The 16712-nt window shown below is 46.0% G+C and overlaps 1 protein-coding gene across 1 annotated transcript in view; it reads right to left on the bottom strand.

Moving 5' to 3' along the window:
- Positions 1 to 43: 43 nt before the first annotated feature.
- Positions 44 to 16712, bottom strand: part of BLTP2 (bridge-like lipid transfer protein family member 2) — a 31374-nt gene continuing 14705 nt past the window's right edge. Inside the window, exons 23-39 of the mRNA XM_084750711.1 lie at positions 16509 to 16711; positions 14274 to 14568; positions 11998 to 12155; positions 10784 to 10990; positions 8813 to 8912; positions 8228 to 8410; positions 7690 to 7811; positions 6864 to 7019; positions 6659 to 6780; positions 5806 to 5986; positions 4418 to 4504; positions 3985 to 4095; positions 3721 to 3856; positions 3495 to 3625; positions 1532 to 1633; positions 1135 to 1269; positions 44 to 802 (exon numbers count right to left, since the gene is read on the bottom strand). Coding sequence (XP_084606837.1) covers positions 623 to 802; positions 1135 to 1269; positions 1532 to 1633; positions 3495 to 3625; positions 3721 to 3856; positions 3985 to 4095; positions 4418 to 4504; positions 5806 to 5986; positions 6659 to 6780; positions 6864 to 7019; positions 7690 to 7811; positions 8228 to 8410; positions 8813 to 8912; positions 10784 to 10990; positions 11998 to 12155; positions 14274 to 14568; positions 16509 to 16711 — 2609 coding nt within the window. The 3' untranslated portion in view covers positions 44 to 622. The remainder of the gene's footprint in view (positions 803 to 1134; positions 1270 to 1531; positions 1634 to 3494; positions 3626 to 3720; positions 3857 to 3984; positions 4096 to 4417; positions 4505 to 5805; positions 5987 to 6658; positions 6781 to 6863; positions 7020 to 7689; positions 7812 to 8227; positions 8411 to 8812; positions 8913 to 10783; positions 10991 to 11997; positions 12156 to 14273; positions 14569 to 16508; position 16712) is intronic.

The following is a 16712-nucleotide window of genomic DNA, read 5'->3' as shown; positions in this document are numbered from 1 at the left end:
ACAACTTGATAGCTCTTAATACAATTACTAAAAAAGACCAGCATCAAATTTAAAATATTTTTCTTTAATTCATTTTTTCCCTCCATTCTCCAGGGCATGCCCCGGGGGGAAAGTAAGGTACCCAGCCCTGGCTCCTGATGCCATCCTCCCAGGTGGAGCACAGATTGGGAAGCTGACCCCCAACACTAACACCTCTTTTACAACAAGGCAGTGGAGTGAGGCACAGAGGATCAGACCCTTCCCCTCAGCTCACTGGCACAAAGGGAGAGCAATTACACTTAGAAATATATATATATACTTTATATATATATATGTCTTTATAAAATTTATCATACTTGATCAAAACTATCCCCCCACCCTTTCTGCTACCCCCGAGGGGCAGGATCCCTGGGTCTTCTGGTTCTCTTGCCCCTCTGGCCCTGGGCCTAACAAGCATGAGAGGGAATTCGGCACTTTTGTCCACCATGCCCTGCAGGGACAGGCCAGCTGTTGAAGACCAGCATCTCTCTCAGTTCCCATAAGCCCCACAAATCCTGCGGGATGAAGGGAAGCTCTGCCCACCCTTAAGTCCCCAGACCCTGAGCCCGAGTCAGACTGTATCCTGCACAGTTGGATCTCCGTATCACTTGCGCCTGCCGAAGATGGACTTCTTGCCAGGGTTCTTGTCACCCACACTTAAACCTATCAGGAGGCGAGCTTTCTCTTCTTCCTGCTGTTGCATGTTCAGCTCAGACTTGGTTTCTAGCTTTCCCCGGACTTCATATGCTGTTGCAGGTTTCAGCCTTAGCTTTTCTTTGATTACCTGGCAAGTGGAAAGAAATATAAGGCAAAAATATTAGTGGAACAGGCTGCACAATTCAAAGTGAACAAACTCAGATTTATTAAGCTTACATGCAAAGCACAATGGGCAGCTTGAAGTATTAGGATAATGGTCTCTGCTTCCAAGAAGCTTACAGTCTAACCAGAACCCATCACAGAGCTCATCAAGAAGCCCGAATGCCCTCAAGCTAGTCACTTTATTATCTGTGCCGTCCTTGAAGATCTCTTAATATAGCATAGAGCTAACGGCTCCTAAGAAGGCGATTTGCTTGCTAGTCCCTGCTGACGGAACAGCCACGAGCCCTGGCGGGATACCTGGGCAACCAGAGCTTTCCGGCTGTCCCTTTTGACAGCCATGGCAAAGTCCAGCCATGTCCACGTGTTGTTGTGGTATTCCAGACAGGGTAGCACCAAGTTAAGGTCACCCCAGTCCACACTGTTCTTCTCACCCTGAAAAAGAGGAAAAGAGGAGGAAAAATTACACCAGCTGCCATTTTGAATCTAAGCTAGTACTTGGCTTATTGCATTCCCACAATAGCAACCTACAGATACAGATTTGGTTTCCTCCTATCTCTGTCTGGTAATGGCACTGACTCCTGCAGGAAGCAGAAGGAACAGGCATGTCACCATGGTCCAAACAGGGTGGCCTGACTGTCACCCTGTCTCTAATATTTGGTTCCATTCCTACACAAAGTGCTAAGACGGGACATACCTTATAACTGACACACAGTGGAACTTGTGGGATTTTTATATATATGAAGGAGTTGTTCATGGCAGCTCGCTCTTTCATCTTGTCAATATCATCAACTGGGTGCTAGGAAAGACAGGAAAAGATCATAAGCCCTAGAGCCACCAGGAGAAACCCAAGATCCTAAGCATAACTCAATCTTGGAGCAGACTAAAGGAAAAAGGAGAGACCCAAGCAGACTTTTTTTGTTTTGGAGACAGGGTTTCTCTGTGTAACAGCTCTGGCTGTCCTGGAACTTGCTAGGTAGACCAGGCTGGCCTCGAACTCAGAGAGATCCACCTACCTTTGCCTCCCCGAGTTGCTCAAATTAAAGGCATGCACGCACCACCATGCCCGGCCTCCAATTGGACTATTTTTTAAAAAAGATTTATACATATTCTGTACTCTAAAAGAGGACACCAGATCTCATTATAGATGGTTGTGAGCCACCATGTGGTTGCTGGGAGTTGAACTTAGGACCTTTGGAAGAGCAGACAGGGCTCTTAACCTCTGAGCTATCTCTTGAGCTCCCCAATTGGACTATTAATACCCATTTTTTAAAAAATCCTTTAAACTGGGTGTGGTTCAAGGCAAGTCTGGTCTACAAAGTCCTGGACAGCCAAGGCTACATAAAAATACCCTGTCTTGGGCTGGAGAGATGGCTCAGTGGTTAAGAACACTGGTTGCTCTAACAGAGGTCCTGAGTTCAATTCCCAGCAACCACATGGTAGCTCACAACCATCTATAATGAGATCTGGTGCCCTCTTCTGTAATGCAGATGTATAGGAAGACAGAACATAAATAAATCTTAAAAGAACAAAAACCAAAACCCTGCCTTGCCAGGCATGGTGGCGCATGCCTTTAATCCCAGCACTCTGGGAGGCAGAGGCAGGCAGATCGCTGTGAGTTCGAGCCCAACTTGGTCTACAAAGTGAATCTAGGACAGCCAAGGCTACAGAGAAACCCTGTCTTGTGGGGGTGGGTAGGGTGGGGTGGGGGGAGGGAGACAGGGATATCTTGAAAACAAAAAAACAAAAACCCCCACCAAAACCAAAAATCTTTAAGATAAAGATATACAGAGATTTTTGTTTGTTTTGTTTGTTTTTTGAGACAGGGTCTCTCTGTGTAGTCTTGGCTGTCCTAGACTCACTTTGTAGACCAGGCTGGCCTTGAACTCACAGTAATCCACCTGCCTTTGCCTCCCGAGTACTGGGATTAAAGGCATGTGCCACCACTTCCAGCCAATATATATACATATAAAAATTTTGTTTGTTTGTTTTTTGTTTTATTTTTGTTTTTTCGAGACAGGGTTTCTCTGTGTAGCCTTGGCTGTCCTGGACTCCCTTTGTAGACCAGGCTGGCCTCGAACTCAGGTCGATCCACCTGCCTCTGCCTCCTGAGCTGGGATTAAAGGTGTGTGCCACCACGCTTGGCTTTGTTTGTTTTTTGAGACAGGGTTTTTCTGTGTAATAGTCCTGGCTGTCCTAAACTCACTTTCGTAGACCAGGCTGGCCTCGAATTCAGAGATCTGCCTCCCTCTGCCTCCTTAGTGCTGGGACTAAAGGTGTGCACCACCATGCCTGGCTATAAAGAGGGATGTTTTAAAAATTAAATAACCATTTAAAAATATTTTAGTTTTGGAGGATTAAAAAAATATTTTATTTAATTTTATGTGCATTGGTGTGAGGGTGTCCAATCTCAGAGTTACAGACAACTGTGAGCTGCCATGTGGGTGCTGGGAATTGAACCTGGGTCCTTTAGGAAGAGCAGGCAGTGCTCTTAACCACCAGGGCCATCTCTCCAGCCCGTTTTGGAGGATTTCTTTTGCTTAATTGAGACAGGATCTCACAACAGTCCTGCCTGCACCTGTCCGCAGTGCTGAGACTATAGAGTGGACTACCAAATTCAGCGTCTCTGAGTTTTCCATCCTTAGGGACATGCGCCATACCTCGGGTAATTTTCGAAATGATCTTCTGACTCCAGAGCTGCGGGTCAAGCCCTGAGCCACGCCCTTCCCAGGGCCTAGTGGCACTGCGTCATCTGTTGCTATCAGCTGCCGGGGCTTCACGACAGGTATTCCTATGACAACGCAAGCACACCAACAATGACCCTTCTGTGAAGCTGCTTTGGGCTGCCACTCCACTCTTCCGGCATTCGAGCACAGCAACTCTTACCAGTAGTCACAAGTTTGGACTTATCCTCTTCATCGCCAACTTCATCATCATCCACATTTCGACCAGGAAAGAAAAAGCCCATCATTCTATGGAAGAACTGGTGGGACAGCTGGATGGTGAGAGGCACCACATTTACCTAAGAGGGAAAGAGGTGAGGAAGCAACTGCGCTCAGGTACTACCCTTACCTTTTATTACTAACTAGTCTAACTGCTTAGTTTTGAGCTGCCCTTTGATCCTGGGTTCCCAAACAACTGTTTACTAACCTCAAAGTGTTCCTTAACAGAGATACCCCCAACAGGTGGCCGGACTTTACTGAAGAGGCGGAGGGCTAGCTGTCTCCCCGACTGGCAGGAACTCTGGGGCCGCAGAACCACCTACAGGACAGAGCAAATAAAACTCTAATTGTCCTAAAACTTGACTTAAAACTCAATGCCCAAATCTTCTGTAGGAGAACTGAAGTGATGATCTTGCTAAGCTGGACAGGCTGTACCCATCTCAGATCACACTACTTCCTACTCAAGGTTGGTATGAAACAACCATCACAAATGTCCTTTGCACTGAAGATTACACAAGTGGTCAAGGAATGGGGGATTAAGACTTGCTGCATAGATGTGGGATGTAAATTAGCAGAAAGTGTTTGCCATGTATAAGGCCCTGCTTAAACCCATGCCTTCCACCACCCCAAAAAAGACTTGCCTTATAGATAGCATTGGGGAGAAGGTTGTTCATAGTGAACCAGCCTAATTCCAGGAGATGTTCTGCTGTGTCATCAGACTTATTCACCTGCAAGAAATAGTTTGCCTGGTTCACTATAAACTAATCGAAGCCTCTGGTTTCACTTTTCTCTTTCCTCTGTAAGTCAGGATTTCATAAAGCTCAGATTAGCCTCAAGCTATGCCAGTTGCTAGCTTTGCGCTCCTCACCCTCCTTACCTGTACATCTTGGGTGTTGGGGTAATATACATGCACCGTCACACCCTGCCAATCTTTGATTTTTTTTTGGTTTTTCAAGACAGGGTTTTCTGTGTGTAGTCTTGGCTGTCCTGGGCTCACTTTGTAGACCAGGCTGGCCTCGAACTCACAGAAATCCACCTGCCTCCGCCTCCCCTAGTGCTGGAATTATAGACATACTCTACCACACCCAGCTTCTTTCAATCTTATATGTAATCAACAAACCCTCTAACCCAGTGTTTCTGGTAATACTAGCTAAACCACTAAACACTGGTACTTCCTAATTACTGTGGTAGTTAAATTTCCCATTCATTTCCAAACAGCCCTTGTAATATCCCTTCCCCTTATAGAATAACTGTAGAAATGCTGCCAGTATCAGAATGGCACTATTCCAACTTGATTTGGAAGATTACGTCACTATGGGCCTTAGTTTTAAGAATAATTTTCGGGCTGGAGAGATGGCTCAGAGGTTAAGAGCACTGCTGCTCTTCCAGAGGTCCTGAGTTCATCTGTAATGTGATCTGATGCCCTCTTCTGGCTTGCGGGTGTACATGCAACAGATCACTTTTTTGTTCTTTGTTTTTTTCCGAGACAGGGCTTCTCTCAGACCACTGTATTAATAAATAATAATAATAGAACAATTTTCTCTTTTTTTGTAGCCTTGGCTGTCCTGGACTCCCTTTGAGGACCAGGCTGGCCTTGAACTCACAGTGATCCCCTTACCTCTGCCTCCCCAAATGGTGGGATTACAGGTGTGTGCCACTATGCCCAGCTAAGAATAATTTCCTTAATGAAAGAGCATTTGGTTCATCTTATCTACACACCAACATCACTTATTACAAGCTGATGTGTCTCTAATTGTGACCATCATTAATTATCAAACAATTAGCCCTTTTTTCCTCTGTGGATCAAATACTTTTTTGTTTGTTTTTGGAGACAGGGTTTCTCTGTGTAGCCCTGGCTGTCTTAGACTCACTCTGTAGACCAGGCTGGCCTCGAACTCACAGAGCTCTGCCTGCTTCTGCCTCCAGAGTGCTGGGACTAAAGGCGTGCGCCACTATGGCTCGGATCCAACTCTTGGAATAGGTTATGCCTTAGATTCAGCTGTTGCTGTGCGACTGTGCACCTCAATACCTTGCTGTAGAGGAACCTCTGTAGCTCCAGCTCAGCGATCCCCAGCTGTCCATCTTCCTCTGTCAGACGCCAACGTGCCTGAGCAAAGTAAAACTCAGTGCGACGGACCACACTCACATCTTCCTGTTGTTTTCGCAGCTCCATTTTGTTGGCTCGTTGCAGTTGGAAATCCTTAAAGCATCTACGCATGAACAGGAGAGCCAAAGGAGTGAGGGAAAGAACACGGCTGCAGTGCCCCACAGTGCTGCAGCAGTAGGCCCAGAGCCTGGCTTACTCTGCTTAGCCAATGCCTACTTCTTTTTACTGATGTACTGTTTCTGATACCTCAAGCTATATTTTAGCTCTATAGCTTCTTAATAAAGCACTGACTTCCCACTATATCTTCAATTTTTTTCTTTACTAATCAGTTTTGTTTTGTTGTTTGTTTTTTCAAGACAGGGTTTCTCTATGTAGCCTTGGCTGTCCTGGACTCACTTTGTAGACCAGGTTGCCCTCGAACTCACAGCGATCCGCCTGCCTCTGCCTCCTGTTTTGGGATTAAAGGTGTGCGCCACCATGCCCAGCTACTGATCAATTTTAACGTATCTGTAGTTCAGATACACACTGCTAAGGCCACAAGAGTGGTATTCCTCAACTACCCAATTTTGCAGCAGAGCCTTTTCCAGGAAATTCAGCAGTGAGAACCCAAAGGAGGGACTGTACCATTGTCACTCAGCTTTCTGGCCAACCTCAGCACGGCTTGCTCAGAAAACCTAGACTGCTAACACAGTCTACACACTAATCTAAAGTCTGTCAGGCACCAGCAACAATGGGAACCAGCTCTCAACTGAGGCTGGGAAAGGCTGCTGGGTACCTGATGAGGATGTTGAGTTCTTCACTTTCCAGCTGCAAGTTGGCCTTTTCCTGATTTAGCTGTAACTGAAGTTTTTGGTTCAGGTCAAGCAAGTTCTCGTTCTTGCTGTCGTCCTGTAAAGACTAGGGAGCCAGGAAAGGAGAGTTTAAGAGACCGCGCATATTTATTGTGGAGCTCTCTGTCCTCAGACTACCTGGGTGACTACCTTCATGATGGAGTACATCTGCTTCTCCAGGTGCCGGATCTGGGCCACGTGTTGCCGCACGGCCTCCTGCAGGTGCAGGATGCTGCTCCGCTGCTCCTCAGGGTGGCTGGAGATCTCCAGCTGGAACCTGACACGCTGTTTCTTTTCACTGTGCTCCTAAGAGGGAAAAAGGACAAGTGCACTTTTTTTGTTTTGTATGGTGCTGTGAATAAAACGCACAGCTTCCTACATGTTAAATCCATGCTTTGCTAATGTTTGTGTTTTGTTTTTTGAGACAGGGTTTCTCTGTGTAGCCTTGGCTGTCCTGGACTTGCTTCATAGACCAGGCTGGCCTCAAACTTAAGAGATCGACCTGCCTCTGCCTCCCTATGTGCTGGGGTTAAAGGCATGCACTACTACACCTCGCTGAATTAACATGTTTTAAAAAGGTTAAGTCTTGTAGGAAAGTGAACAGTGCTCTCTTCTGGAAAGCTGACCTTTATGGTCATGATCAGTAGCAAGCATTAAGGGGTAGGTCAGAACAAAAGATCTGCAGTGTGGATTTCATAAGGCAGGTCCACAAGGCACAGATGGAGGCAAAAGTGTACTTATCATTGTTAGAGATGTTTAGATGACTGAGTGGAGACCTAACTAGAACAAGCTTTACAGCCTTAGAGATATAATAGCTGTAACTGATCAAGTAGATATACTGAGCACAAGTCCCCTTGTCAGGGTGTGGTATTAGCTTCTTTTTTTCTTATCTACTGAGCCATCTCTCCAGCCAGTGTGGGCAAGGTTAAAGTTCAGGTGAGGCTATGCTGAATTCCAGAGGGGCTCATGCGCTCACCTTCCGCTTAGGTTCCACGTGGAGCAGCAAGTTGTTGACAATGTCCAGAATCATAGCATACTGAGCTGGATTGGTGGAGATTTCCAGTTCGTGGTGGATGAGAGTGAAGGTGTCCACAGCCCCTAGATATGGTGAGCAGTTAAAAGGCTCAAGTGGCTCCCTAGTCAGTCTCTTAACCCAGGTTGTTTCGTTTTTTCAGATAAGGTTTCACTACATAGCCCTGGGTGGCCTGGAACTCAGAGTTCCAACTGCCTCTGCCTTCTGGATGTGGAGATTAAAGTTGTGCGCCACCACAACCATCCTAACAAATATCTGGAACCACCCCTGTTGGTCAATCCAACAGAAAAGGAGAAAGAGACACACCCAGGAATAGGAACATGCTTATTTCGGAATTGTAAGTAATATCATGGTCCCAGTTTCCTCTGAGAGTACAGGTTGTTCTAATGGCTGGAATTACAAAATTCAGAGCCAAATAAATGTTAGTACCAATAGTGAACAGGAGTCCCTTTAATGGCTCAAACACGTAAAGCCTGGATACCTTCCTGCTTCTTTAGGAGATCCTCCTTTTCCTGGTTCTCATGCACCTCCGGTGGCTTGATCTGAGTTGCTAGCTCAGGATCGATGTCATGACTATAGCTAATATAGTACATTCGGCAGCTGCAGCGCGAGATGATGCGCTGGACTTGCTGGGCTTGCTGGGCTTCAGCTGGCTGGTTCCAATCTGGGAAGGAGCAAAAAGAGATTCTGCATAAAGGTGAGGGTGAGAGCTCCTACCTGTATATTGTGTCTAAGGAACTCCAGAAATGTTGCTTTCAGTCTAGATAGCAAAAAAATACTACTACTTCGATATACACTGACGTTAAGAATAGACAAATTGGGGCTGGAGAATGGCTCAATGTTGGGAGCACTGGCTGCTCTTCCAGTGGAGCTGGGCTTCAATTCCCCGCACCCACGTGGCAGCCCACAGCTTTCAGTAACTCCACCTTCATAGAATTGGACACCCTCACAGACATATATGAAAGCAAATCACCAATGCACATGAAAAACAAATGCAAAGTAGGTTAGCTAAGTCCACAAGGCCCTTTGAGGTGCATATTTTCTCTGGGAGAGGGAGAGCGCTGACCTGTGGTCGTGGTGACCATGCCTCCCACTGCCTGCCCACTCTCCATCAGCTCCTGCACAGAGTCCAGACTGCGTTCCCGGTGCTCCTCAATATTCTTCACCTGAAAACAAATTGAGGGACCAGTCTTAGGGGATCCAATCCTCTTTTAGCCTCTGCGGGCACCAAGCACACACCTGATGTAGACATACATGCAGGCAAAGCACCCATACATGTTTAAAAAAGAAAGAAAGAAAGAAAAAGACCGAGGCTTCAGGGGCTGGAGGTGGCTCAGCAGTTAGGAGCACTTGCTGTCCTTGCAGAGGACCCAGGTTCAGTCCTCGGCATGCACATGGCAGCTCTCACAATCACCTTAATTCCAGTTCCATACCCGATACCCTCTTTTGGTCTTTGAGGGTACCCATACATACATGGCAGACCCATAAACACAACAGTTAAAAACAAGACAAATCTCTATCTATCTCTATATATTTTAGAGATTGATCTCTCTATCACCTATCTAATCTCTCTATATGCACGTGTGCTCGCGCTCTTGAGCTCTCGCTCTCTCTCTCTCCAAGACCAAGGCTTCAGATGACAATATTCATTAATATGAACCACAAAGTCATATAGGAAAGAAAAAAAATGTTATTCTTTTTAACTCCAAGGATTTCCATTTTAATGCTAATGCAACTTAAGGAAGAAAAAAGAGCCTTCAACTGTAAAAGGTGGCATGCCTAAAAATGATAGGCCCACCTTTACATGGATAATTTCCACTCCTACGTCCTACATCCCTATTTCTTTTGGTGGTTGTGGGGATCAAACCCAGGGCCTTGTGAACCTTAGCTAGGTGTGCCCACTGAGACAGAACTCCAGCTAAAGTATCTTCTGTGACTATTCCCAAGACAACTGGTAACAAACACTGTTTGCTAACCTCTTGTGTTACCAGGAACCTGGCCTTACTTGGCTTGACATCTGTTTTTGTTTGTTTGTTTTTTGAGACAGGGTTTCTTTGTGTAGCCTTGGCTGTCCTGGAACTTTCTCTGTAGACCAGGCTGGCCTTGAACTCATGGAGATCTGCCTGCCCCTGCCTCCCAAGCGCTGGGATGAAAGGCTGGCGCCACCACACCTGGCCTCTTGACACCTGACCTAAATGTTCATCTGTACCTGCATCATTACACTTGAGGCTCCCTTGACTGAACCAGATGGTCCCTTGCAGAAGTACTGTGAGGGACAAGGAGATCCGCAAAAAGGCTATCACTTTGGTTGTTTTATCTTTTTCATGCTTTTTATTTTGGTTCTTATCAGACGTAGCTGTAGCTGAGTCATACAACTAAGTGTGCAGTACAGTGTCAACACTTAACCACCTGTCAAATATGCAAATGATAATGTACAATACTAATCAGATATAACTCATGACCGTCAACCCTCCAGTAAGTCTGAGGGCATATCCTAGAAATTACAGTTTAAATGTCTACCTTAGCCAGGCAGCAATGGTGCACGCCTTTAATCTCTGCCTCCCAAGTGCTGGGGCAACAATCATCTTCATGAAAGGCCATGGAAAGACTTGGCTAGCCACGTGGCACGCGTTCCCCACACTACAGACACTAAGGCAGAAGGACTCCCAGTTCTAGACCACTTGGCTACACAGAGCTTAAGACCAGACGACATACAAAGACTTGTCTCAAACAAACAAAACAAAGGTTTCCGACCCACTCTCTTGTTTTCTTAGTTTCCTGTTGGTGTGCCATTTATTGAGGGACTACAAACTTAGAAGTTCCTGCCCATTTACTCTAGTCCTGGTAAATAAAACAGCCCTGTGGGAGAGAACAGCACCATGTTCCAACAGCCCACAGGCTGCACACATTCAGGGTCCGCAGCTTCCTTTTCCACCAGCAGAAGGCAGGTATTATGAAGACTCTCCCCGTGGTTCCAGTTGAAGGGGCTGACTACAGAAAGCTAGACATAACGGGCTTCTCACCCATGCTGACTAACCTCCAGCCAGAGCTGTCGGCCATCCTGCTCAGTAGGGCTGCTTTCAGTGGTGGCAAAATACTGCATGCCATCCAACAGGCAGGTCCAGGAAGTCTTTTGTTTCAGTGTGTCACCATACCAAGCGGGATGGTGCTGGCACTGCAGCAACTGGGCTTTGGCGGCTGACACAATGACACAGCCTTCTGTCTCTGCTCCACGAAGAACCATCTAGGTGAAAAAGAAATGCAGAGTTCTAAACGTGAAGGAGGCTAAGAAGGGCCTTGAGACCAGAGGGCGCTTCACAGGGTTTTACACATGGAGGGACTCTTGGATGATGGTAGAAACGCACACAGCTCCAGCTGCCCATTCTTCAGTCCTATGTGAAGTACTAAGGTCGGTGACACATGCCCATAGCCTCAGCATTCAAGAAACCCAGACGCCAGACGTGGTGGCTCACGCCTTTAAACCCAGCACTCAGAAGGCAGAGGCAGGCGGATTGCTGAGTTCGAGGCCAGCCTGGTCTATAAAGCAAGTCTAGAACAGCCAAGGCTACACAGAGAAACCCTGTCTCAAAACAACAACAACAAACAGAAAGAAATTGTGCCGGGCATGGTGGCGCATGCCTTTAGTCCCAGCACTCGGGAGGCAGAGGCAGGCGGATCGCTGTGAGTTCAAGGCCAGCCTGGTCTGCAAAGCAAGTCCAGGACAGCCGAGGCTACACAGAGAAACCCTGTCTCAAAAAAACAAAAAAAAAACAACAAAAAACAAACAACAAAACAAACCAAACAACAAAAACAAAACAAAAAACAAAGAAACCAAGACAAGACAGCCAAGGTTAGAGCCACAGTGGGAGAGCACCAGCCTCCCCCCCCCCACACCTTTGTCCAAGACAGAGTCTTACTATATTGTCTTTTTTCACCCCCAATACAGGGTTTCTCTGTGTAGCCTTGGCTGTCCTAGACTCACTTTGTAGGCCAGGCTGGCCTCGAACTCAAGAGATCCACCTGCCTCTGCCTCCTGAGTGCTGGATTACAGGCGTGCGACACTATGCCTGGCTATTGTCTTTAAATTTAGAAACCCACCTGCCTCTGCCTCCCAAGTGCTGGGGTTAAAGGTATATGACACTATGCCCAGCTTGTGGAACCCTATCTTTAATTCTTTTAAAAACTGGAGGAAAATAAGCATTATATGACTGGGATCTGGCGTAATACGAGTGTTCCGTACAGAAAAGATACCTGGCAGTTAACTAGCTCAATAAGGCAATTTCGGTTGTATATGTCATCCGTCTGGCAGGCAGCAATGCCACACAATTGGTCACTCATACCCGACTCCTCCTCTGTGAATACTACAAATCTATCTGTTTCTTCAATCAGTTTCTGCAGCATGTAAGCACCTGTCAAGGAAATAAGAAGTGGGAGAAAGGTCACCATCCCAAAGAGAAAGGGAGCACGCACTCAGGGCCACACTGATCTTACATAGTTCCTGTCTAGGTAAAGGCTGAGATACATCTTCAACCTGTAACACTGGTCCAGTTCACTCTACCCCACTCTTGACCCAAAAGGATAAAATAAAAGCTACTGAGTTTACCCCTCAATGTTAGTAAAAGATTTCCAATAGAAATTGAAACATCAAGGGGCTGGAGACATAAGGTTAAGAGCAGTCTGCTCTTTCAAGAGGTCCTGAGTTCAATTCCCAGCAACCACATGGTGGCTCACAACCATCTGTAACATGGTCTGGTGCCCTCTTCTGCCATGCAGGTGTACATGCAGATAGAGCACTCATATACATTAAATAAATAAACAAATCTTTTTTTAAAAAATTTTTTAGCTCTGTGAAGAAGTGTCTGAAATTCGCATCTCAAGTGTAAAGCTAGACTAATTTCTAGATGCTGTCAGCCTTACCTATTCTGCCATTGCCACAGGCTCACCATGTCCAAACCTGCAGCCTATGGCTCTTCTGTTCCTGACACTACTGTTAACGGTATGCCAGCAAGTCACCAGGCACAAGACTTTGGACAGCATCAGAGTTTTAAGTGTATGGTGTTTTGCCTGTACACGAAGTGTGCAGCATCCAAAGGTGAAGAAGGCGGTGTTGGATTTCCAGGAACTGGGTTGTGAGCCACCATCTAGGTGCTGGGAATTGAACCTGAATCCTCTAAAAGAGCAGCCAGTACTCTTAACCACTGCGTCATTGTTTTAGCCTCTCTTTGTTGTGGGGAGGGACCAGTTTCTCATTATGTAGCCTAGGCTATCCTGGAATACATTTAGAACATACATGTGTTCTATAGTATATATACATATGCTATGTAGACCAGGCAGGCCTTGAACTCAAGAGGTTTGCTTGTCTCTGCCTTCACAGTGCTGTACACCAGGCTTATATTTTCCCCGTTAAACTCCTCCCAGTTTCCTCTGTGTACAGTAGCATTCCCTCTATCTCACCATCCTAGCTGCTCCACCTCTCTGTGGTCCTTGCTGCCTGTTGATACAGCGATATTTTCCTCATCTGTCTCTCTACCTCCAGTTATTTTCCTGTCAAAATCTAATTATGACAGTAGTCTATTCAAAGACTTCAGCGGTTCTTCATCCCTAATGAAAAAGGACCTATGTGGAAGGTTTCCAATGATCTCGTTTTCTTTTTCTTTTAAATTTATTTATTTTATTTGTACAGTATTCTGCTGGCTTATGTGCCTGCCCGCCGGAAGAGGGCACCAGATCTCATTATAGATGGCTGTGAGCCACCATGTGGGTGCTGGGAATTGAACTCAGGACCTCTGGAAGAACAGCCAGTGCTCTTAACCTCTGAGCCCCCCCCCTTTTTTTTTTTTAAGTTTTTTAGTTTCCTGAGACAGGGTTTTTCTTTGTAGCCCTGGCATCCTAGAACTCTCAAACTCAAAAAGATCCACCCGCCTCTGCCTCCTGAGTGCTAGGATTAAAGGTGTGGGCCACCACACCCAGCTTCTAGCCCATTTCTCACTCTCTCTTTGTTACTGTGTTAAGGAAAACAAATGGTTCACCCTCCTTTGAACTCACCACCCTTTCCAAACACTACTCCTATTCAGGTTATCTCCTTGCACTGACTGCCCTTTTCTCCCATTTCCACACATTCAGCAATACCATACCTTAAAAGCCAACTCAAATGTTACTTACTCAATTCATCCCTGCCTGATTACATTCTTTCCCGGGCCTTTCAATTCCTGCCTGTGGAATTTACCACTTTTCACCTTCTCATACACACCATAAACATGCATTCCCTTACATTTGTTATTTCCTAAAATACATGCTCCTTCTCTGCCCAAGTCTTACTTTTCTTTCAAGATTTTTCCGAAGGTGCTATAGAGATGGCTAGGCAAATCAAGAACTTGGTAGTGTTTTAATTTTATGCCATCCAAGTACTTAAGTCTTTGTTGTCTGAACAAAGTCATTTATCAGAACAATACAAGGCTGTGGGCCTGGTGTCCAAGCCCACCTTCACGCTCTAACCCTAACCCACCGTCTCATCTGCCCCAGCCTACCTCCTGATGACCCCTTATCCGGCCGTCCACTGAAGCTAGGGGTGCTGACGTGAGGTGGGACCTGGGCACTGGGTGGGATACCCCGCTTTGGCTTTTTGGCTGACATCTGAGGATCAATCTTTAAACCTTTCAGCGCCTCAGTAGAGAGATTCCGTTTGAGTACAGCTGCCTTTTTGTAGCCATCGTATAAGCCAAAGGCGATGTCTCTGTTGGTGGTTGTCCAGGAGATCCGTAGATCCACCAAGTACAGCCGGTGTGTATGAAAGGCAGGGTCACTGTCTCGAGCAGAGAGCTCCTGAGCAACAGGAAAAGGAAACCAGGGCCACACAGTCACTTACTAAACAAGAAAGCGGCTCTAGAGGAGAGATGTGAGGACCCTGAAGAAAGAAATACTAAGAGGTCTTAGTCTGCCCATTACTTTACACACCTTAACTTATACCTAACGCACTTGAATGAGTCAGGTAATATCAAAAGCTACCCATAATTAGGAGAGAGGGAGAAAGCCAGCACTAACTAATGAAGTGTTAAGAACTTTTACTCAGGGCTGGAGAGATGGCTCAGCAGTTAAAGAGCATTAACTGATCTTCCACAGGACCTGGGTTCAATTCCCAGCACCCATATGGCAGCTCACAACTGTCTGTATGTAGCTCCTGTTCCAGGGGATGGACACCCTCACATAGAAATACATGTAGTCAGCCGGGCGTGGTGGCGCACGCCTTTAATCCCAGCACTCGGGAGGCAGAGGTAGGCGGATCGCTGTGAGTTCGAGGCCAGCCTGGTCTACAAAGTGAGTCCAGGACGGCCAAGGCTACACAGAGAGACCCTGTCTCGAAAAACCAAAAAAAAAAAAAAAAAAAAAAAAAAAAAAAAAAAAAAAAAAAAGAAATACATGTAGTCAAAACACCTATGTACAAAAAAATGAAAGTAAACAAATAAAATATAACACCTAGTGCAGTGGCACATGCCTGTAATCCCAGCACTTCGGGAAGCAGAAGCGAGTGGATCTCTCTGAGTCCGAGGCCAGCCTGGTCTAGAGAGTGAGATCCAGGCAAGGCTACACAAAGAAACCCTGTCTTGAAAAACCAAAAAGAAAGAAAGAAAGAAAAGGAAAAAAAAAAAAAAAAAAAAGAACTTTTATTCTAGTTCCTGAAGACCAAAAGCCTTGTTAGAGAGGTGGAAGAAGAAAAGGAACTTTCTTTTTTGTGGAGCATGGTGGTAAACTCTAACACCCTGCCACTGAACTGCACACCCAGCTCAGGAATTTCCAAGAGGACGATTATCTGCATATGGTAGCACACACCCACAACCCCAGCTTGCAAGGCAGTGGCAACAGGACAGAAAAGTCAAGTCAAGTTTGGGCTACATATCGAGGCTATCTCTCAAAAAGAAAAACAAAACAAAACAAAATAAAAAACAAACAGAAAAAAGAAGAAATAGCAGCAGCAGCTAGGGGCCAGTGATATGATTTAGCCGCTTAAAGGTACTTGCTGCCAAGCTGAGACTTTAGTTGTATTCCTGTGTACACACACAGACACTCAAACACATTTTTTAAAAAACATTACTAATGTAATGAAAATAAATTATAAAAAAGAAGCTGGTGAGCCAGGCATGGAGTCGCACGCCTTTAATCCCAGCACTCAGGAGGCAGAGGCAAGTGGATCTCTGTAAATTCGAGGTCAGACCTATCTACAAAATGAGTCCAGGACAGCCAGGGCTACACAGAGAAACCCTGTCTTGAAAAACAAACAAACAAACAAACAAGCTGGTGAGATGGCTCAGTACTTGCCACCAAGCCTAATGGCTTGAGCTGGCTCTTCTAGACTAACACGGAGGAAGAACCACTGACTCCCACAGCTGTCCTCTGGCCTGTGTACATCCCTATGCACATGCACAACCACCCACCCGATAAACGCATTTTGAAAAAGAGGAGCAGCTAGCACAAGTACAGCAAGTGAGTATATCATAAAGTAATGACATACACGCTATAGATACAGTTAGGAACCTTACCAGAACTAAACTCTCACCCCTAATGTGATAGCACACAGGAGATAGCAGGTGTGGAGGAGGACAGGAGGGTAGGGCACACATGACAGCAACTGGGTCTGGCACTTCACTGTTAGACTTCTCAAGTCTCCTAAATTACTAGAGATGTCTGTTCTTTAGACCCCAGTAGTCTCTTTTGCCCACGTACACTTAGATGCCTACTAACACACCAGAGCCCACGTCAAACAGTACCTCTTCAATGGTGCGAGTACTGTGCCGTTGGTAAGTGAGGGAAGACAGGCTCAGAAGGTGAGTCTTTGTTATGATGGGATCAAGGCAGTGGTCAGCATTCTCTTCAGTGGGTGAAGCCATCAGGTGGACAGTCACCTGACTTAAGTCACTCACCATCTGTGTCACACTCCACTCAGAAATAAGGCGCCGCATCACTGTGCCAGC

This window comes from Acomys minous, assembly GCF_964271855.1.
Source record: "Acomys minous genome assembly, chromosome: 12".
Taxonomy (NCBI): Eukaryota; Metazoa; Chordata; class Mammalia; order Rodentia; family Muridae; genus Acomys; species Acomys minous.
The sequence above is the reverse complement of the archived record's forward strand: the minus strand, read 5'-3'. Positions and strand labels throughout refer to the sequence as shown.